This window comes from Myxocyprinus asiaticus, chromosome 18 (genome assembly GCF_019703515.2).
Source record: "Myxocyprinus asiaticus isolate MX2 ecotype Aquarium Trade chromosome 18, UBuf_Myxa_2, whole genome shotgun sequence".
NCBI classification, from domain to species: Eukaryota; Metazoa; Chordata; class Actinopteri; order Cypriniformes; family Catostomidae; genus Myxocyprinus; species Myxocyprinus asiaticus.
Genome location: NC_059361.1, coordinates 1,205,001 through 1,229,199, shown reverse-complemented (window position 1 = coordinate 1,229,199; position 24,199 = coordinate 1,205,001). Strand labels below are relative to the sequence as shown.

At 39.2% G+C, this 24,199-nt stretch overlaps 1 protein-coding gene and 1 long non-coding RNA gene across 2 annotated transcripts in view; one reads left to right on the top strand and one right to left on the bottom strand.

Moving 5' to 3' along the window:
• Positions 1–24,199, top strand: part of LOC127456203 (protein-methionine sulfoxide oxidase mical3a-like) — a 151,478-nt gene that overhangs the window by 108,058 nt on the left and 19,221 nt on the right. The window contains 7 exon segments of the mRNA XM_051724570.1: positions 729–2,604; positions 4,443–4,537; positions 7,218–7,268; positions 10,736–10,843; positions 10,954–11,047; positions 14,793–14,843; positions 16,755–16,805. Coding sequence (XP_051580530.1) covers positions 729–2,604; positions 4,443–4,537; positions 7,218–7,268; positions 10,736–10,843; positions 10,954–11,047; positions 14,793–14,843; positions 16,755–16,805 — 2,326 coding nt within the window.
• LOC127456223 (uncharacterized) overlaps positions 1–24,199 on the bottom strand; it is a 567,953-nt gene that overhangs the window by 530,025 nt on the left and 13,729 nt on the right. The gene's annotated exons all lie outside the window — the stretch shown is intronic.

Below are 24,199 nucleotides of genomic sequence, written 5' to 3'. Positions count from 1 at the left end.
GGATAACCTGGAAATATCAGGGAACTGTACAATTGTGTTTTCCAGGCCTGGAAAAAGTCATGGATTGTACATTTTTCTAATGGTGTTGTGCTCTAAAGTACTTTGTTGGTTGAATATTGCTCTTGTGTAGAATAAAACTTGCTTGCAAGCCATTGTAATGTCTGATTTGTAAGTGAATCACCCTTTTGAGGTGGTTCTTTTCAGTACATTGGCTTAACCAGTTCACAAATTAGTATGAATAATTTATTACAGGGTTTCCACGATCATGGGAATCCGAGAAATATCAGGGAATTTTAAAATGGTATTTTTCAGACCTGGAAGAAATGAACAAAATCCAAAAAGTTTCAGAGTTACACTCAGCTTCATAATGTTAAATCACCAAAATAATGCTCTTGGTTAGAGCTTGTGAAGAGTTCAACTTGCTCACTAGCCATAATGATGTTCACAAATTGGTCTGAATCCAAATTATTTTTTAAAAACTGGTTTCCAGAAATCAAAACCATTGGAAAAGTCATGCAAATTTATTGGTTATTAGGAAATCTGACTAACTTTGAATGCTTTTTTGACAATCCAACTTGAAAGGACATGGGAATTCATTACTTTCTCGAAGCATGGGAACCCTGTAAAAGTCTCTTGTTGGGCTCACTTGTTTGCCCAGTATTTGAAGCTGCTACTAAAGCCGTTTACATACTGTAAAATTCTGTTGCACTGTATTTTGTCCCCTACAGTTTAAAGAGTCTTCTCCTGTAATATTGGTGAAATCTCCAGGGACGCGTTTCTTCCCTGAGCCCAATTTACCCGAAGATGTCAAACCAAGCGTTCCACCACCACAGACTCCTGATGCAAAAAGTCCCCGTTTTCCTGTTGCTCAAATTCTTATGGCATCCCCAATCTGCTCCCAGCCTGTTCCACAACCAGAAACAGTGTCTCCCAAATCTCCTGTCCAGCCCCAGCCATGTGCCTGTTCTCCAGCAGGTAATCCTTTGTCTCCAATCTGCGCCCAGTCACAACCCTGCCATGAGCCAACCTCACCCCTTTTCACAAGCTCCCCAGTCAGGACTCAGCCGGTCCCGGCCATCACATGCACTCCTTTAGCTAAACCTGCTTCTGAGAAGAGAACCGAGGAACCTTTGAATGCTCCAAAAGATTCAGAGGCAACTCCTGTAAAGAAGACAGACCTCATCGAGGAGTTCTGGATGAAGAGCGCTGAAATCCGAAAGAGCTTAGGACTCTCTCCTCTTGACAGAAGCCAAACAACAGCAGAGAAGAGCATTGTGAAAGCTCTAACCCTTGAATCACCCTCACCCAAGTCTTATACCCCAGAGGACCTCTCTGAAGAACAGAAGCCAACCTTCACAGGTCGATCAATCATACGTAGGATCAACATTACTTTGGAAGGACAGGTCATATCTCCTGTTGAACCCAAGAGTAATGGTTCGGATAAGAAGGACTTGAGCAGCAGTTCAGGATTGGGTCTAAATGGAAGTGTGACCACCAGTCAGACAGCAGCTAGTGACAGCTACAACAACTCTGACTCCACCATGCTCACCCCTCCATCCAGCCCTCCTCCACCTCCACCCAATGAGGAGCCAGCCTGCCTCAAGAACAAAAAGGTTTCTTGGGACAACCTCCTAGAAGCCACAGAGGAGCCCAAATCTGAAACTACGCCTTCTAAACCGAAGACTCCAGTCAGTCCTCCTCAACCAAAACCTGTCACGGCCCCAGTGGCGGCTCCTCGAGCTAACCCACCTGTTGTGATGAGGGTAAAAGAACCAAATAAACCACGCAGGGAGGAAGTGAGGAAGTCTTTTGTGGAGTGCATAGATGAGATACCATTTGCTGACGATGTGGAAGACACGTACGATGACCGCACCCCTGATACAAGCGCTCTGGAAAAGTTTTACACACCACCGACAAGCAAGGTCAGCCGGGAAAAACCACCTTTCCACCTGGCATTGGCAATGGAAAACGGTAAGCCCAACATTCCTGGAAGTGTGTCCCGGACTACAAAGGGTTCCCAACAGTTCTCAACGGAAGCCAAGGAAATTGCAGAAGAGCGGATAAGGGCACGGGAAAAGTCTGTGAAGAGCCAAGCTCTGAAAGACGCCATGGCCCAGCAGCTCACTAAGATGAAAGAATTGGAGGCTGCCAAGGGCGCTGTGGCAAAAGTTGCCTGGAATGTTACTGAGGCAACAGGGAAAAACGAAAAGCATTCAAAAGCCCCCAAGGACTCTGCTGTAAAAGCCTTGGAGTCCAAAAAGCAGACGGAGGTGCTCCCTGATCATTTCTTTACCTCTCCGGTCATTAAGACCTTGGACAGTTCTGTCACTTCTTCAGAGAGCTCCACTGGGGGCAAAAGCAAGAAACGCAGCTCACTTTTTTCTCCACGTAAGAACAAAAAGGAAAAGAAAGCCAAAAATGAAAGTAGACTCTCTGGCACTGAAAAGACACCACCCAAGCACAAGTCTCTATGGAAGGCGGTCTTTTCCGGCTACAAGAAAGACAAAAAGAAGAAAGATGACAAGTCGTGTCCAAGCACACCCTCAAGCTCTACAACTGCAGATTCAGGGAAGAAAAAACAGCCTTCTCTGGACAGGTCCTCAGGTTAGCTGGATATCTGTCGTTTGAATGGGGGGAAAAGATGGGGAAAAGCACTCTGTTTTAAATTTATTTATTTATTTATTTCCTCAAAGTTGGAGTGCATATAACTCCAGAATTATTAAAGATATATTAATACCCTTTTCAATTCTGGTTCTGAACAAACTTTCCTTTTGGTATCTTCATTTCCAAGGCCCTATATGGTTAAATCCCAGAGATATGGGGCTCTCAATACGTCTGCATTCGAAAATCTGCAAGGCTCTGAAATGCATCATTAGGGGTCCAAGCACCAAATTTAAACTACTGTACTGCACTGATTTGCTCATTAGGCTATTCTTTTTTTTCTGCCCTCAAAGTGTCTGGGTGGCAGAGGCCTTGAATCAGAGATCCCAAACTTGGTGGGACGGTCCCAAATCCCCCGCACTCCTCAGGCACGCACACACACACCCACACACCCATCCTACATTTGGTGGTACTATTATTAGCACATTTACATTTTCGCTAATAAACCTAGAACCTCATGAGTTTCAGCACCTTTGGTGTTGAATGGTGCATTATTGTTTTTATGTGAATAAATAAAGGTGCATTTCAAGTTTCAACATGATTTATACTTAAGACTTTTGTTGGACAAGAAAAACTAGCTTCATACCATGTGACCCCATGTGTTTTTCGACCTTTGACAATAGGTACAATTTAACAATTTGAGCCACATTGAGAGCCCCATATCTCTGGGATGTAACCATATAGGTTCTTACAAATGAAGATACTAAAAGAAAAGCTTGTTTTGAACCAGAATCTAAAAGGATTTTAAGATATGTTTAATATGTCTGGAGTTATAGGCACTCCAACTTTGGAAAAACAACACAAAAACGTGTTTTTTCCCCATTTTGGACTCACACCATTGGCATATAATACAACAAGAGCTGCTGAAGTCAGCTGAATTTAGTAATATATCTACCCATCTCTGTGTAAACATAAAATAATGACACTGACACCTTTCTAAGGATATTTATTATATATATATATATATACCTGTAGTTTTGCTCCAAAATCATAAGTGAAAATTATCATTTGGACCCCCCTCTACAAAATAATGGATTACTCAGTAAATATTGATAAATGGCATTTAATATTTTGGCTTTCATCATAATTTATGTTTATCTTTTTCAGAAAAAAGTATTAACATAATAATTAAAAACAAATCAGCTGGAGAAGTTTCTGAAATTTGGTTGATTTGACTTGGAATAACCCTTCATCATTTACTCAACCTCAAGTTGTTCCAAAGCCCTCAGTCTTCTTTTTCTTTCTTTCTTGTGGAACACAATAGGAGTTATTTATACCAGAATGTCCAAGCTGTTTTTTCCATCCAAGTAAATGGTGACCAGGCTGTCAAGCAGGATTTTCAATGCAAGATTTTGAGTTGACAAAGAAACTGAAATTTCAGTCTGTTCCTCACACAAAGCCATCATATGGCTTTTGAAGACTTGGAATATAGTGCACACGTCATGTGGGTTTCTTTTGACACTTTTATTGTGCCAGTTTGACCTTTTTATGGAGTTTGACAGCCCCTTGTGCCCATTCGCTTTCATCGTATGGAAAAGAGCTCTGCTAAACTGCTCCTCTGGTGTTTCAAAGAGGGAAAAAAGAAAGTCATACAGGTTTAAAACAATACGAGGGCGAGTACCTGATGGCTGAATTAAATATCTGGTGAACTATCCCTTTAAACTCATGAGTTATGAAGTTTAAATATTGCCCAATGTCGCTGGGTTTAATTTATGTCTCGTTGAATTCTCTTTCAACTGTTGATGTTCTTATGCAAGTTTGTCATTAATTCACTCATGTAGATTTACGTTTGCGAAGAAATCTCAGCTTTTCCGAGGACTCTGATCTCTCCTGTGATGATGTTCTGGAAAGATCTTCTCAGAAGTCCAAGGCTGATGTAAGTTTATCTAATATTTAGAGAGCTTTTTTTTTCTCTCCAATTTTAATGAAATCTTTTGCTCTTCTCAGCGTCATGTGGACCTGTTTGACTTGGTGTCAGATTTGAAAAACAACGCAATGAAAGAGGAGAAAGACAAAGAAAGGGATAAGGACAGGGCAAGGAAAGCGGGAAGACTTTTGGAGAAAGGAAAGGAGAGGGAGAATGATAAAAGAGTGAAAGAAAAGAGGTTGAAGGAGAAAGGAAAAGATGAGGAGGTATTTCAGTGTGAATGCACAGCAGGGATGTGTGAAAATACTGAATTTCAGGCAAAACTTGAATGTAACAACATGCAGACATTACAACAAAAATATACAGTATTTCAAGACATTGTACAGCCATTTTCATTCATAAGCTGTTAAAAAATTGAGTATCTTCAGTCCTGCTGTGTTTATGTGGAGGTGAATAGAGAGAAACTGGAGCCAGGTGCATAGACCCACAAAAGTAGGCCTTATGAAAATCTTCCTTTAATTTACTAGAACCAAGTGTTTTCTTGATGAGCAGTGCTCATCTGGCTCTCTGAAATAGCCTAGTAGTGGATGTAGATTTATAAATGTGATCTTGTCAGGTAGTTTGTAGTTTATTGGTGCGTTCGTGTCGGAATTACTGTAATAACGAGATTTCGACATGCAAAAACTGTTCGCATCTTCGTATGACTTAAGTAAAATGTACAGAAAAATATGCAATTGTATGAACGCTATGACTTGACAGTTGTGATGTCATTAAGAAGGACAATATGGCTGCAGCCTCAACAGTTAAAGGTTTACATGGACAGTGGCAAGAAAAAGTATGTGAAACCTTTGGAATTAGCTGGTTTTCTGCATTAATTGGTCATAAAATGTGATCTCATCTTCATTAAAGTCACAAGGAGGTCTTTGGCAACTTCAGGCATGCATCAATGTTTATGTTGGAAAGCAGCGGCTTCCTTCGTGATGTCCTGCCATGGACACCATACCTGTTTAATGTTTTCCGTATAGTAGACTCATGAACAGAGATGTTAACCAGTTCCAATGATTCCTTCAAGTCTTTATCTGTCACTCTAGGGTTCATTTAACCTCATTGAGCATTCTGCAGTGTGCCCTTTGAGTCATCTTGGCTGGACGGCCACTTCTAGAGAGAGTACCTATAGTACTAAATCATCTCCATTTATAGACAGTTTGTCTAACTGTGGACAGATGAATATATCTTTGTAACCCCTTCCAGCTTCTTCTGAGATCTCTTTTTTGCGAGGCATGGTCCACGTCAGCAGATGCTTCTTGTGAATAGCAAACTTAAAATGTTTGAGTGCTTTTTATAAGTCAAAGTAGCTCTAACACACACCTCCAATCTCATTTCATTAATTGTATGTCAGGTTTGCCAACTCCTGACTACAATTAGCTTTTGTTGACGTTATTAGCCTAGGGGTTCACATACTTTTTCCAACCTACACTGTGAATGTTTGAATGATGTATTCAGTATTTACAAGAACAATACAAAAATGTGTGTGTTATTAGTTAAAATAGATTGTGTTTGTTTATTATTGAAACTTGAGAATGAAGAGCAAACCAGATTTTAAAACAAATTTATACATAAATGCAGGTAATTCCAAAGGGTTCACATACTTTTTCTTGCCACTGTATTTCTGATTGATATGCCATTTCATTATGCATTTGTTAACTGGAGCACTTTCTTTGTTCTTTAACATTTTGCAAGATCATATAGAAGTGAATTAATGTAGCGATTAAATATTTTGCTATCAACAACAACAGCGCCACAAGGACCCGTTTTGGCGTTATTAATTTATTTAATTTTTTTCAGGATTTTTCCCCGTTTTCTCCCAATTTGGAATGCCCAATTCCCAATGTGCTCTAAGTCCTCGTGGTCGCATAGTAATTCGCCTCAGTCCGGGTGGCGGAGGACGAATCTCAGTTGCCTCCGCGTCTGAGACCGTCAACTCGCGCATCTTATCATGTGGCTTGTTGAGCGCGTTGCCACGGAGACATAGCGCGTGTGGAGGCTTCACGCCATCCACCGCGGCAACCACGCTCAATTCACCATGCACCCCACCGAGAACAAACCACATTATAGCGACCACGAGGAGGTTACCCATGTGACTCTACCCTCCCTAGCAACCGGGCCAATTTGGTTGCTTACGAGACCTGGCTGGAGTCACTCAGCACACCCTGGGATTCGAACTAGCGAACTAGCGAACTCCAGGGGTGGTAGCCAGCGTATTTTACCACTGAGCTACCCAGGCCCCGCTTTTAATTAATTAATTAATAATTTCTCAGATGTAGAATATCCAAAATGTCATCTTGTATTTGCAGTAATTCCAACACGACATGAACTACTATTCTTTTAAATGCTGTTTTATTATTAGTAATTTAGTTGATTTTGTGTTGAGTTTACTAACTGATCCAGTAATTAGGGTTAGGTTTTTTTTTAGTATGTACTATAACCTCTAGCACAGTTTAGTGTACTCTTTTAGATTGGTCATATATTCATTTGTGCTTGTGCACTCATCCCTGTGTCCTTAAATGTTTAGTCTTGTGTTTCCGTGTTGTCATAGAATGCAGATTTGATTTAATTGTACATTAACCCATCTAATCGCATAATTTGTTTTGTGTTTGTTTTGCTTTTTTTTTTTAATTTTTTTTTTAAGTCTGTTTATGTACCTCATGCATTGGCGTTCAAGAGATCGTATGCTACAAAGGTAGTGTGTTCATTCATTCCCATTGGTCTACCCTTTTTAAGCATGTCTCGTGTCAACTCTTGTCTCTTATTATTGATCCAAACCTTTATGCTTTATTTTAATACTAACAATTTTCTTCAGCATGGTGAAGGCTAAAGCACCCGGTCTGTGCTGGAGGATGTAACTGCATCACATGGCATTCTCGAAAGGCTTTTGGCTCTGTTGATCTGAATACTGCTTTCTGTACTGTGTAACTCACTGGTTCAATGCATTTGTTTCATAGCATTTACTAGACCTCTGTGGATTCCTAAAGCATCTTTTCTCTCCAGACTCCACTTGTTGCAATTTTTATGTGTCCGTCTATTATAATTTTGTCATTTTTATTAGCTCCAAGCAACAATTTCCTAATGCAGAACTATTGTTTCATTGTAAATATACTGTAGTATATTTGGGTAAGCTTCTTTTTTGTTTATTGAGCTTTTAGCTTTGTTAGTTTCTTTGATTTACCATATTTCACAAGAGATGGTGTTCTATTACACTATGTAACACAATTTTTGTTCCTGGGTTGTAAGTGTTATTTCCTAATTGCTTATGCCTCAAAAGTATAGAAAATGGCTATTATTCCCCACAAACTTTGCTTTTGTGACCAGGACAGTGATATTTTGAAATTTACCTATTTCCACTGAGAAAACGGGCGAATTTGTGTCTTTTCGCTCACATAAAGTCAGAAAAAAACAACATATGAATCCAAAATCCTTCTTTATCTGTGGTCTGACGAAGACACCGGCTTTGACCTTCGCCTCAGTCAGCTTAGGGAAGAAGTCTTGAAGGTACTTGAAGGCTGCCGACTCCTTATCTTGAGCTCTGACAAATTGTTTCATAAGGCCCAATTTGATGTGCAGTGGTGACATCAGCACCTTCCGGGGGTCCACAAGTAGCTCCCACTTGACGTTGTTCCTCCCCATAGAGAACTCGGTCCACTGTGGCCAGTCCCGCCTGTGGTAGTGCGCCTTGGTGTCCCTGCTGTCCCAAAGGCAAAGATAGCAGGGAAACTTGGTAAAACCACCTTGGAGACCCATCAGGAATGCCACCATTCTGAAGTCTCCTATGACCTCCCAGCCGTACTCATCATACTTCAAGGCGTCCAGCAAGGTCTTGATGTTGTTGTAATCCTCTTTGAGGTGCACCGAGTGAGTCAGGGGAAGAGACGGGTACTTGTTACCATTATGGACCAGCACGGCTTTGAATATTACTTTAGTATAAATACATGTTCAGTTGGATTCATATGTTGTTTTTTTCTGACTTTATGTGAGCGAAAAGACACAAATTCGCCCGTTTTCTTATTGGAAATAGGTCAATTTCAAAATATCACTGTCCTGGTCACAAAAGCAAAGTATGTGGGGAATAATAGCCATTTTCTATACTTTTGAGGCATAAGCAATTAGGAAATAACACTTACAACCCAGAAAAAAAAAACGAAAAAAAAAACTTGTTACACAGTGTTATTAGTGATAGACCAATATATCGGCCAGGTCGATTAGTCGGCCAATATTTGGCCATTTTGCGATAAACAGAAGTGTTAACTTTCCAAAATCAACCAGAAGTTTTGTAAATGGATATTCAAAACCTTCTGTTTTCAAGGTTTTTAATTGCTGAGTTTATGCAAATATATGTAAATATTGCAGAGTAATAAGTGTTTGTTTCACTTTAGAAATTTAGTGTACATCTGATTTGCTGTTGTTAAATTGTATTATGTTTATCAGCATTTATATCGACCATCCTGCACTCTGCATATCGGTATACTCCACATTGGCCATTGAAAAAGCCAAATCAGTCAACCACTATTTATAGTCATAAATCAAAAGTTGGCCCAGACAGAATTGACTCAATTTAAGCTGCGGTCACACTTCACTTCGGGCTCCATTCACTCCCGTTCAAACGCACCTGAACGCGGAAGACCGGAAATGCAAGCTCATGAGAAGACAAAACTTCACGTTTGTGAAACTCTGACCTGCGAATTCGTGTGACCAATAGAATATAGAAACGTCACACTGACCTCTTGACTCAATACAAAGAATACATGTTTCAAAGCTGCGTGTCGTATTGTTGCAGGAAAGTGTGTAAATGGTATATTTTAATATTTTGAATATGTTATTTGTTGTTTGTGATGTAATTATTTTTTTTAAAACTAGAGGCCCACAAGCTTGACGTCATGTCATTTCCATTGTGGTGCCCGACATAATTTTGCATGCTAAAAGCCGACGTAACTAGGAGGACTACACTCTTAAGCCCAAAGTATACTTCGATTTTTGACACTCAGCGTCTGCGTACAGTCAAATGTGAGCCTGTCAAAGTATACTCCATTTGATGGTGTGCACATATACAAGCGTATGGCGCATGCATGCTAAGACCACTATGAGATGCCAGACGATTTCTTTTCATGAGTTTAGACCCATAAAGGTGTCTATATATTCCTTCAGACTTGAGTTATACAAGTGCAGGTATCTCCAGACCTCCTCACACACGTGCTTTTGACGTGCATATCTACTGTTTTTGTTTTTACCTTCATCTCCTGTTATTTAGTGCCGATTATGATGTTTTTTCATGACAGCAACGGCTCAAATGTGAGTGTTGCCACCTTGTGGATCCACTAATTCGTGCAGATGATTCCAGGCGCATGCGCAGTCTGCGCGTTCAAAGACGCGCGGTTAGAAAAATCGGGCTGCATGCATTCAGTGTTCGAGCACTTTGCTGATGACGAGATTTGCGTCTGACCGAAGCATACTTTGGGCTTTAGTAGTTAAGAACATAATACATTTGGCCAAAATATTTAATCAAAAAACTTTCAACGGGGCAGGCAATGTTTGTGTGAATATTGTTTACGTCCTGCGGGCACGAGATTCTTCTTTGGGCCTGGCTGTAACTATTGTAGTAGTGGCGTAGGTGTGGCATAGATTTTTAAGGCCTTTTCACACCAGAGGCGACACAATAATAAGAGACAAATTGCCTGTTCACATTAAAAGTGAGGCGAATGATCGGCGTTAGCACATCTGAGAAAATATGTTTTCGTTTTAAAGGCATTCGATGCAAATAAAATAGACATCACAAATGTCGGTCCAGGATTTCTTCCTCGAGTTGCTTCAGCGTTTAATGCCGGTGGTCAGATCAGCTTTCTGTGCTTTAACGACACCAGTTGCGCTGGTTTTGTTAGATGCAGCAGCGAGGATCACGGAGCGAGGGGCAAATGCACTCCAGGTGTGAATGGCTCCATTGGAATCCATTGTTTCTATTCAAAATCTTCATTGCGGCCGACAATCCACATTTGGTGTGAAAAGGCCTTAAGGCTCACTTTTAGCTCTGTAGTTGTACTGTATATGACCCGCTGCCAACTGTAAACGCATATGGGATGCCAGACTAGGATCCACCTATAACTGACCTGGAAACAGTTTACAGGAGTGCTGAATCTCACTTTTAATTTCCTGTTGCAGAAGACGTACACAGAGGAGGAACTCAATGCCAAACTGACTAGGAGAGTGCAAAAAGCAGCACGAAGGCAAGCCAAACAAGAGGAGCTCAAGAGGCTCCACAGAGCCCAGGTGAAAAACTACTAATGATTTATTACATCTAGGTGTCAGAAGACTAAATATACACCATCATCATGATGAAGAATTAGAGCGTGAAAAGAAGCTCCTTTGTGATTCCTCAGATCATTCAGAGGCAGTTGGAGCAGGTGGAGGAGAAACAGAGACAGTTAGAAGAGCGAGGGGTCGCTGTGGAGAAAGCTCTGCGAGGAGAAGCAGGTATTTCTCTATTTCTGTCTGATGGGAACATTCCCTCTGTTATGCTGCTACAGGGTTAAAGACTCACGGCTGAGTTCATAACTCATGCTTAACTCTTTAGTTACATTTTGACCTTAAGGACCATAGCGCTTCTTGCTTTAATTTTTTTTATTTTATTATTTATATCAGATCTTGCTTCAAATTACAATGCAGATTTACAAAAAGAGAAAGATTGCTTTTTTCTTTGTCTTTTTCGAAAAAAATATTTTCATTTAAGTCTGTTCAATACAAGTTGAGCTCAATCAACAGTGTTAGTGCAACAAATTAATTTCGACTCACCCCTTGTTTAGTTGCAGCCACAAGATGTAAATGGTATGAATACTACTGACCTTTTCCGTCTAAAGTTATATAATACTACTTTATTTATTTAGCAGCTTTTAGCAGTTTAGCACAAAGTGCTTCACAAAACATAAAATCAAAACACACTCAGGTAAAAACTAAAATGTACAAAGTAGTAAAAGCAAGTTTATACAAACGAGACTTAAAAACAGACTCCGATTCAGCAGATCTGATATCCCAGGACAGGCTGTTCCATAATCGTGGGGCGTTCACTACAAACACCCTCTCACCTTTAGTTTTGGATCTGGATCTTGGAACAGCAAACGGTTCATGACTAGAAGATCTAAGATATCGAACTGTTTTATAAGGTCTTAAAAGTTCTGCTAAATGTTCAGGTGCAAAACCATGTCGTGCTTTATATGTAATTATGAAATCTTAAAATCAACCCTAAAATGAATTGGTAACCAAAGCAGAGAAGTTAAAACTGGAGTAATAGGACTAACAGACCTAGTTCGTGTCAAAAGTCTAGCTGCAGAATTTTGCACTGATTGTAGCCGTGTTAAAGTGTGTTGATTTTAAAGAGCCCATATTATGCTCATTTACAGGTTCATCATTTTATTTTGGGGGTCTACTAGAATAGGTTTACATGCTTTAATGTTCAAAAAACACATTTTTCTCATACTGTACACCTCTTTTCACTCTCTGTCTAAAACGCTCTGTTCTTTAAAGCCCCCCTTTCCGAAAAGCCCAGTCTGCTCTGATTGGTCAACCGCTTAGAGCGTGTGTCGGAAATGTAACGCCCCTTACCATAACCGAGTTTCAGCTTAAAGTAGCCCTTAGGCATTCTTTGGGGTCTGGGTATCTCAGCGAGTAAAGACGCTGACTACCACCCCTGGAGTCACGAGTTTGAATCCAGGGTGTGCTGAGTGACTCCAGTCAGGTCTCCTAAGCAACCAAATTGGCCCGGTTGCTAGGGAGGGTACAGTCACATGGGGTAACCTCCTCGTGGTCGTGATTAGTGGTTCTCACTCTCAATGGGGCGTGTGGTGAGTTGTGCGTGGATCGTGGAGAGTAGTATGAGCCTCCACATGCTGTGAGTCTCCGCGGTGTCATGCACAATGAGTCACGTGATAAGATGCACGGATTGACGGTCTCAGAAGCGGAGGCAACTGAGACTTGTCCTCCGCCACCCGGATTGAGGTGAGCAACAGCGCCACCACGAGGACCTACTAAGTAGTGGGAATTGGGCATGCCAAATTGGGGAGAAAAAGGGATACAAAAATAAAAAAATAAATAACCCTTAGGCAGGCATTATGCAAATGTGTTACATAGTGACGTAGCTAAGTCACAGAAGTAATGGCTGGACTGCAAACCAGGTGTTTCAGGCAGTTCAGGAGCAGTGTTTTCTGTGGGAGAGAGTAACTCTCTTTGGCGTGGACTATTGTGCTTTGCAGACCTTTTACATGCACAAACAGCTATATTACACACTAAAGGAAAGGTAAAATCCCAAAAAGCATAATAGGGCCTCTTTAATTTGAAAACAGTGCATTACAATAATCAAGGCAATACAAAATAAAAGCATGAATAAGCTTCTCTGTATCCCTAAAATTTAGAACCTGTCTCACCTTGGAAATGTTCCTTAACTGATAAAAACAAGACTGAACTAAATTCCTGATGTGATATTCAAAATTTAAATTTGTATCAAAATAGACGCCTAAATTTCTCACCACCTGCTGAATATTCGGGACCACCTGATTAAGAGTTGACTCAATCTGATTCTTATTAAAACCATGTTTATGACAACCTCTGCAGAAAATTACATGCCATCCAATTTTTTATATCTTCAATACATTCTTGAGGAACATTTAAATTAGACAGATCATTGGGATACAACGACAAATATAACTGTAGTTCATCTGCATAGCAATGGAAATTATTGTTGTATTTTCGAATCGCAGAACCAAGAGGGAACATATATAGAGAAAACCAAATTGGCCCTAACACGGATCCTTGCAGAACACCACAATATGTAATTGAAGAGGAGGACATGTCATCTCCAACAGACACTACAAATGTCCTATTAGACAATTAAGAAACAAACCAGTCCCAAGTTGTATATCAAATATTGCAACGTTGTTGCCATGACAACGAAACATTATCCCGGTATTAGATATTTATTTACACAGAAAAGGTTAGTAAGTGATTTTATCACACTAAAATCATGTTAATACACATATTGTTTACGTCTTGTGTCTATACTTTTGAAACAGTATTTTAACGTTTATAGATTGACTCCATTGACTTCCATTGTAAGTCATTTGTTATTTTTAGCCCGAAATATTCCTTTTAATTCTAAGAATTGATACCTAACATACAAATGTAAATCTGCATCGGCAATGTCTGTTATACAATTTTTTTTTTTTTAATCATAATCCAGTAGGGGCCTTGGTAGCTCAGCAAGTATTGACGCTGACTATCACACCTGGAGTCGCGAGTTCGAATCCAGGGTGTGCTGAGTGACTCCAGCCAGGTCTCCTAAGCAACCAAATTGGCCCGGTTGCTAGGGAGGGTTGAGTCACATGGGGTAACCTCCTCGTGGTCACTATAATGTGGTTCTCGCTCTCGGTGGGGCGTGTGGTCAGTTGTGCGTGGATGCTGCGGAGAATAGCGTGAAGCCTCCTCATGTGCTACGTCTCCGCGGTAACGTGCTCAACTAGCCACGTGAAAAGATGCACGGATTGACGGTCTCAGACGCGGAGGCAACTGAGATTCGTCCTCCGTCACCCGGATTGAGGCGAGTCACTACGCCACCACGAGGACTTAGAGCGCATTGGGAATTGGGCATTCCAAATTGGGGAGAAAAAGGGGAGCAAAAAAAAAAAAAAGGAAATCATAATCCAGTAATCATAAGAAAACCAACTTTCAATATTGAGGCATTTTGATGTCAATTTTTAAATCCACATCAAAGACTGCAGTATATACGCCAACAGATCAAATACAAATTATATTGCAGAATTAAAAGAGGTTGCTTTTTTCTCATGCTCATAACAGCTGTCCTCATATTTTAAATATTTATTACATATAAATAAAATCACACCTGGCAAGGGACTATCAAACATATGGATTATTAATTGAATAAGTGCTACAGTTACATATCTGAGAGAATCTATTGCATTATTGAATTGAAAGAAAACAATGTCCTTTTGCAGAAACGTGAACAAAAACGGTTCACAATTTCAAGTGTGACGGATGTCTTAGTCTAATGTTCCTATAGCAGAAATGTATGGGATTTCTAGACAGTAGGGAGTCATATATAGTAGAGAGAAATGGATCATTTTGCGATTTTTGCTTCCTCTCTGCCCACCCCCTCTCCCCTTCATCGCATCTAGTGTTTCTAAATCTCTTTTTATCCTTTACTCTCTCTAAGGCTTGTATAAAGGTTCTAGTGTTAGTCCAAAACAGCGTAAGAGACACTCAGGTATCCATGGTGATAACTCTAGTCGGTGTTGTAATCATACTGTGTCATGCCGAGCATCGTCTCTCCTCATGTGTGTTGCATGTCCCATCAGTCCCATCACTCCTCACATAGATTTGTGTGCCGTCACACCGGATGTGGGCCACTGTAATGTGTAATAATGACTGACATATTGAGAAGATGTAACATGTCCAGACCAGCAGATATCAAGTGCATCATACAGTCTATCTGTTATTTACCATCATAAAGTAACTATTGGTTTACAGAGCAAATATGGGTCATTCTGTGAAAGCTGTGCCTTTTTATGTCTCTCATGACCATATCTGTAAACAATTACTTTTTGGCAATGAATAGCTGAACTTTAAGTTGTTTTTTAAATTATTATTATTATTTTTATCGTTGATCTTCATGAGGATGCCTTTGGCCTGTCCCCACTCCCCAGACATGTGTTTCCAACTTCATTTGTTTATTAGCAAATATGCACAAATTTGATTGAATGAAATAAAACAATGCATGGGGAAAAAAGATCGTATTTAGCATTTATTCTCTCTCTGTCTTTACTGTAAATATATACTGTATATTTTGCATGTTTTAGCGGCCATAACATATTTTTTTGTCGCCAAGTTATCTGTCAACCCTGTTACCATCATAAGTTCCTCTTATTAAAATAATAATACAAAAAAAAACCCTCATCCTCTCAGGATGTGAACTCTTCAAGTACAAGCGTCTCCTCTTTTTTTTTTTATCTCTTTATCTTATATTTTATGTTTGTCAGCTGGGGTCGATCTTTAATGGTCATCCTTGTTTCCATGATTTTGTTCAGAAAACAACTTACAATTAAAAAGTGGATATTTGTAGAAATATCAGCATTAAATTATCTTTCTGATTAGCACATTGTTGTGTTATAACCTCCAACATAAATCTAGTAATGGCTTGATGAACTATAAAACTTTCTACACTTTTACTTTTGTAAAGGTGTATTTTCAAGCAAATATAAAAATGTAAATGTATTTAAATATGTGATATTTATTTGCATTTTGATATTTATTTAGATTAAGAAGGCACAGTGCAGTTTAACACTTAAATACATTCTTTGTCTGATAGAATGTTTAAAATCTTAAAAATAAATAAATAAATAATAATAATTAAAATCACCTTTTTAAAATAGAAAAGGCACTGATTTCGTGGAATGACCCCAAAATAAGTTGAATCTACCAGAATTTATTGGTTATAAAAAATACAAATAATGGCCATGAAATTGTGTTGCATTATTTTGTAAAAAAAAAAAAAATATATATATATATATAATAAAAAAATTAAAAAAAAGTGTGTGTGTACATATATATATATATAAAATAATGCACAATACAATTTCATGGCCATTCAGGATAATGAAATTATTTAGCTGTTTTTTCTTGCAAATTATTGATAATCTGCATAGGTCATAGTTTTATTTGCAGCATCATATGAATGGCTATTATAATATATAAATAAATATATATATTTAGGTAAAAATTACTGGCCACAGCAGATTTGTTTGCCAAATCTATTTTTTACTTATATTTTACTTCCTGTGGCCCATGAAAATATATAGTTATACCTTGTCTTATTTCCCGTATTTTTCAGTTTCAGATGAGTTTGAAGGATTTACACAAATAAACTATTTTAGACCCACAGTCGTATTCTCACTCAGAATTCAGCAGTGCAGCAAATCTATGTGCCCATTCTACCATTGTGGGACTTGCAATATAAATGCAGTTAACTACATTTATATACATGCCAAATAACAAATTGTGAAGAGTGTGTATTCGGCATTCCTTACTGTGTGTTTGTGTGCAACATATATGCATGAGTTGAAGCTCCTGGCTGTGCCTGTGTGTATAGTAACATGTTTCTAATATATCCTCATTGTAGACTATTGGGGAGAGTCTAATTACAGTGAGATCCTGGATTTGCATCTGGGCGGTATGTATTTCAAATCTGTTGCTTGAAATGGACTAACATCTTACGCCCTCTCTCGTTTCCCCCTGTACTTACTGAAGTGTCTTCCCTTATGTACCCGTCCTGCCTTATTTCCCCCGGCTATTTTGATGTACCTCAAAGAAGGATGCTTATTCTAATTGGAAAGACACTTAAGTCATAACATGTCAACTTAACCAAAATTTTCTCAGATAAATACAGTATATGTTATATTTATTTATAAAATAGATTTTAGACATATATCATTTATTTATTTATTTATTTATTTATCTATTTTTACTCCTGAAAGATAAACACCACGTGTCAGATCAGCATCATTATTTTATGTTTACACAGAGATTGGTAGATCTGTTACTAAAATCAGCTGACTTCAGCAGCTCTTGTTGTATAATATGCTAATGGTGTTTTTTAACCAAAAAAACAAACAAACACTTTTTTTGTTGTTTTTCCAAAGTTGGAGTGCCTATAACTCCAGAATACGTGTATCATTCGTTCATTCCATATTCAAGTAAGAATCCAAAATTGGAAAAATGAACAGCGACATATTTCATTAATCATTTACAAAACCAGTATACAAAAAAAAAAAAGGTATATAAAAAGCGTAATTAAAGCAATAATTATCAGGACAATCTCCGTCCCGACTCTAGGTCCATAGGGGTGCGGTACATGGCTTGTAAAATCTTGACTGTCCCGGTATTATCGTGACGTCGGCCATACCCAACTGCATCTGATTCTCCAGTTCAGTGCTTTAAATGGTTCAGTCTCAGACATATGGGGCTCTCAATGCGGCTCCATCTGTAAATTTTCAATGTTCGAACAAAACAAAACATTGAAATATAAATATTGTTGAAACTAGAAGTGTAAAAATAAAATTATGATGCTGTCCACCTTTCTAAGTTTTTATTATAAATTTTTTTACCTATAGTTTTGCTCAAATTATTGACGAAATTTGTCATTTTGACCCCCCTCTGTAAAATAATGCATTTTTTCTATGGCATTCAATATTTAGGCTTACTGTAGAAAATGTATTAAAAACGAAATAAATAAATAAATAAATTCAGCCAGGGAAGTCTGTGAAATTTGGTTAATTTGATATGGAAAAATGTGTATGTATTTATTATAATAAAACCTTGAAATTGTGTATACATTTTATTCTATTTAATTTTTAATTGATCTATTTTATTATTTGTTATTAACTTTTATTTTGTAATATGTTTAATTAAATATTTTATAAAATGTATTTCATATAATACTCATTTTATAGAAATGCACACATTTGACTATTTAATTACATAGTTTTCTATTTGGTGTTATTAATCATAAGAATTATTATTAACCGATAAAAAAAGAAAAGAAAAGTTTTATAACACAACTTGTGGCAGATTGCTTGCTCAGCCCTATGCATTTTCCCTCTGCATAATATTTGCTTGTTTTGATTATAGTTTGCAAAACATATAGCAGCACAAATCAAAACTGCATAAACAACCAGTGAAATGTAGCAGGCTCTTGATGAAGCCTCCCCTTTAGCCTGCTGTAGGCCAATTATTGGCTGTGTGCTTCAGCTTTCATGTGTTTCTGTCATACCTGCTCAGTTGCCCCGGGAGGGTTCAGTGTTCATCAGTTCATCCCGTATTGTGATTGATCCCGTCATGTGTAGCCCATCTTCAGTGGGTTCCCCATCCTGATATCTTACACTGTAGATCTATTGAGTGCTTGTTTGTATGAGTGTGTCGTCTTGTGGTGTTTTGTTGATTTGAGCTGCTGTGTTGAGATGCTGGCGAGCCTCTCCAAACGCACCCATGCAGACAGAAGATAGCGTGGAGCTGTTTCTAACAGTGAATCAGCTCGTTGTTTTACTGGACGTTGAGGCATTGCTTGAGTATCTTTTTCAATGCAACAAGATGTTTCTTACCTGTAGCATGTCAAACAGTTCTTAGACGGAGAAAAAAAAGCTGTGTTTTAGTTGTGCTATGGGTCTTAAATATAAGGAGCTTATGTAAAAGCCAATCATTTAAAGGAATATTCCGGGTTCAACACTAGTTAAGCTCAATCAAGCGGCATTTGTGGCATAATGTTGATTACCACAAAATAAATAAATAAACAAATAAATCAACTTGTTGCATGCATACTTAACAAAAGCACAAATCTGTGTTCCAGTGAGACACTTACAATGGAAGTCAATCTGTAAATGCTAAAATACTCACTGTTATAAAAGTATAGACACAAGTCGTAAACAATATGTGCGTTAACGTGATTTTACTGTGATCACTTACTGACCTTTTCTTTTTAAAGTTGTGTTAAACATGTTTACGTCTTGTGTCTATACTTTAGAAACAGTGAGTATGGGGGGTCTGGGTATCTCAGCGAGTATTGACGTTGACTACCACACCTGGAGTCGTGAGTTTGAATCCCAGGGCGTGCTGAGTGACTCCAGCCAGGTCTCCTAAGCAACCAAATTGGCCCGGTTGCTAGGGAGGGTAGAGTCACATGGGGTAACCTCCTCGTGGTCGCTATAATGTGGTTCGTTCTCAGTGGGGCGCGTGGTGAGTTGAGCGTGGATGCCGCAGTGGATGGCGTGAAGCCTCCACACGCGCTACGTCTCCGCTTAAAAGTGCATTGGGAATTGGGCATTCCAAATTGGGTGGAAAAGGGGAATTTTTACCCCCCTTTTGTTGTTGTTGTTGTTGTTGTAAATAAATGAAGAACGAGTCCAAATAATTTTTGTGGTAATCAACATTCTTATAGTATAAATGCTGTTTAATGAGCTAAATTTGAATTGAACCCGGAATATTCCTTTAAAGGTATAGTTCACCCAAAAATGAAAATTCTGTCATCACTTGCTCACCTTCATGACGTTCCAACCTCATATAGAGCGCTACAGTCTGGTTCCGGAAGTAAATATCCTATTCATTTATCCTATAGACTAATAGTTTTTCAACGATAACTTATAAATCTTTAAAGCAGACCTACAGTGAGCCACGAGCTTGTTCATCGATAAGCCATCTGTCTGCGTTATTTTAACTTCATTGTTTAAAAATCGTGATTGATAGCGGAATTCTACATTACCCATGATCCAGCAGAGAAAGATCCACCAATCAGAGAACCGCGTCCAACGAAACCCGCGCAACGTGCCTTTGGAGTGACCGCGCGCTCCCATGATGCACTGTGAATGACATCATCGAGTCGGTCTCCCTTCACCCTTAAACCACTTATATATGTGTACATATCGAGATATTTTGCAATTAACGTACAAATATATTGTTTCTATACTTATAAGTCTATGGAAGTAATGAATGGGGAAAATACTTCCGGAACCCAGACGGATGAAAATGTAGGCGAGCTCTGTTGCGCTCTGTTACCTTCTTTCTTTGGTATGTCACAAAAGATGATGTTTGTAACTTCCATGCAATGAAAGTGAATGGTGACTGGGGGCCAGTCCTTAACGTTCTTTCCAGCATCTCCTTTTGTGCTCCTCCAAAGAAAGAAAGTAATACGAGCTTGGAACTTCATGATGGTGAGCAAATGGTTTCGTAAGACTTACCTGTAATTGATGTTTCTTTCATTAGTTGCTTTTTTATTAACAGTTGCACAAAGATTAAGTGACTTACATGTGATCTGCTCATTTGGATGGGTTTTCTATAAAGCTAGATGGTGAAAGACCGGCTAACAGTTGGTGGATTTCTAAAAATCCTTAAGTTAACATTAAATCAAAACACTTTGTTTTCATTGCTTCAGTGTTCTGAGGCCTAAGTCAGCTCTTGGCTGGAAAATCTTGCTTATCATATCCAAAACAATCCAATGGCCCCCATTATTCGTAACTAATTTAACTTGTCAGAATGCTGTTGTTGATTTCTGTGTATCTTTGCATCAGTGTGTGTTTGTTTTCATGGCTCTCTTCCAAGCATGTTTGCATACTGGAATGCAAGCTTGTTGCTTTTAATGGTCACTGCAGGATAATTAGTTCCCCAATTCTTGTCATAACTGCCAAGGATGGGCGAGTGATTTGAGATGATGAGGTCTTTGAGGGCCGATACAAAACCCTTCATTGAAAAGCACCTTTATCATCCACTGCTTTTACACGAGGTGTTCAAATAGGGGTTAAATATTCAGAATTGGCGTTGATTAGATTCAACCACTTCACAATGCAAACAAGGTCTGCTTTGCTGCAGTTCATCGGACGTTCATCCGTGCTGTGTAGATCTGACTTGTTTTAGTGTGCAAGGATGAGTTCTAATAAAGGTCTCCTTTTTTTAATTTGCTCCCATGCATCATTCACAAACTGCTTGACTTTGGTGTCAATCATTCTTCTGACTTCTGTTTGTCGTTTTTATGAGGGTTTCCTTTTTTGGTCTGCATCTCTTTTCCCACTTTAGACGGGATTGACACCTGGTGTGCATATTGCCGATTTCCACATCATATGTGGTCGATAGAGGAATATATTTAACTCTCAGACAAAATGAGAACATTTTTAAAATTGATATATTAATCATCCACACAGCCTTGATTTTCAATTCCAACGCCGGTTGTAAAAACCCAAATTCTGTTGATGGATAAACTCCATTTTTAGGAGAACACCGGTCCTGCAGCAGTAGTTCTTTGATGTTCTGTATGGTAGCCCCTTCATCAGGTTTGCTCTTGAATCACCAATTGTTTGCCCTCAATTTCGCACCGAAGAAGAGTTCAAAGAGCTGTTTGATATCTCACCTGTCATCCTCAATTCATTCTTGTTTTCGCTCTTTCCCGTGTCATTTCCTCTCAGTAGTTGTGCTCTGAACCCTAGTGAGCTGCTTTGCTGCCTACTGCCTACGTAGCCCCAAGGCAGCATCCTAGTCATCATGAAACCTCATACGTGCCTGATTTGGAACGCTGTACATAGGCAGCAGCTCCCATTAACACAAAGACTACTCTACATGGGAGACTCAATTTGCAATTGACTTTTGTCTAAAAACTATTGTGCTAACACGTTTAACATTGGCTGTTTTAGCTGTTGCGTGGGACTTAGGGCTGGGCGATAGGACGATGTAATCAGATATCGACGATGTCTTACAAATATCCCGATGCCGATTGCAGCAGTTATTGACAGGCGATAATCGACAGTATCAGGAAATGGCAAAAAACTGGATCTGGGAAGTTGACAGATGTATTAAACAGTAGCCCAGGGTGTGAAACGAATCTAGATCCTTATTTGCAAGCTCCTCGTCCAAATGCAGGTATTTCATGAGCGGGTAAGTTTGCTCATCTACCCGCTACAGGCGGGCGACCCGTAAGACGTCTCGGAGAAACACATGACAAGAAATGCTGTTAAACTCAAAGACGCGCTTGAAGAAACACACTTTATTATATTTTTAAGAACAGATAAAAGAAAAGCCGTCAGCGCTCGTGTCTGATGCGCCGTTTGTTCAGAGGCGTGCAGTGAGAGCGTCTCGTGAAACATGTGCATGTAAATATTTATCAATCTTTCATTGTTTCAGTCGTCTGAAAACTGTTTGCAAGAATAGTGTCGTCTGAGAATGCTGCAAATGACCTTAGACTATCTCAGGAGGTGCTGTGAGTTTAATTCGCTTTATTTCCATGGAGCAGTTCACACTTAACATGCATTGTGAACGCAACTCTGCAGATTCACTCAAATATATCTGTGTATTAAAGAAACAAAGACCAAAGTGATTAAATCATAAAATAATACAAGACCATGTTCACCTTGAACCTAAAACTGAGTTCTGTTTGATTGTCTTTAGGCAGCATTAACTGTATTAACGAAACGCAATACAGACACAAATTCAATAAGAACACATTTGGCAGCATTATTTTGGGAACACAAGAGGATTTATTAGACTCGCACCTAATATGAAAACTGGTGTTTTCTATCCATTTAAGCACAGACTAAGTGAAGTAACAAACTGTTTTAGCTGTTTTATTAAAGTAGAAATGATGTGGAATGTTTGGATTTGGGGAGGTGGTTATAGAAGATTTTCTGATGACTTCGTTATTTTAATGGATTTTTTTCATTTCGTTTAGTTTAATTTGAATTTAGAAATATCTTAATAAATAAATGTAATTTTCAAAGCAAAATCAATAAAGCAAAATTATTTACCGACCCGCAGCAGGGGGCTTGACGACATAATCGGATATTGCGATATTTTTTTCTATAAAATATAGTGAAAATATTCTTAGCATATCGCCCGCCCTTGTGGGACTGTTAGCACTACAGCTGGCATATTGAGCATTGTGATTTATTCCATTAATTTATTAGACCTTTAGAACCCGTTTACACCTGGTCGTGATGGTGGTGGTGTAGTGGACTAAAGCACTGAACTGGTAAGCAGAAGGTTGCTGGTTCGATCCCCACAGACACCACCATTGTGTCCTTGAGCAAGACACTTAACTGCTTCAGGGGGATTGTCCCTGTAATAAGTGCACTGTAAGTCACTTTGGATAAAAGCGTCTGCCAAATGCATAAAATGTAAAATGTAAAATATACGTCTCATTTGACCACTTGTATAGACGGTAAAGATAAAACTCTTGTTTTAGCACAGTGGCTGATTGACAGGTGAGGGGTGGTGCTTCACTGCTGTCCGTTTACACCCCAAATGCAGTGTAGTTTCATGCTTTTTTGACTACCTCCATATGTGGTTTTGAGATCCGATCACAAAACATTTAGACCCTCACCTGTATTTAGTGCTGACCACTTGTAATTGGATCACCTGAAACGCATCTCTTTATTTTTTAATTTGGAATGCCCAATTCCCAATGCGCTCTAAGTTCTCGTGGTGGCGTAGTGACTCGCCTCAATCCGGGTGGTGGAGGACGAATCTCAGTTGCCTCCGCGTCTGAGACCGTCAATCACGCATCTTATCACGTGACTTGTTGAGCGTGTTACCGCGGAGACGTAGCGTGTGTGGAGGCTTCACGCTATTCTCCGCGGCATCCACGCACAACTCACCACACGCCCCACCGAGAGTGAGAACCACATTATAGTGACCACGAGGAGGTTACCCCATGTGACTCTACCCTCCCTAGAAACCAGGCCAATTTGGTTGCTTAGGAGACCTGGCTGGAGTCACTCAGCACACCCTGGATTCAAACTCACGACTCCAAGTGTGATAGTCAGTGCCCCACCTGAAACACATCTTAATACCAGGTGTAAACGGGGTCTTTAACCAGGAAAGAAGCCTCGCTGATATTACATTTACATTTATGCATTTGGCTGACACTTTTATCCAAAGTGACTTACAGTGCACTTATTACAGGGACAATCCCCCTGGAGCAACCTGGAGTTAAGTGCCTTGCTCAAGGACACAATGGTGGTGGCTGTGGGGATTGAACCAGCAACCTTCTGATTACCAGTTCATGTGCTTTAGTCCACTACACCACCACCACTC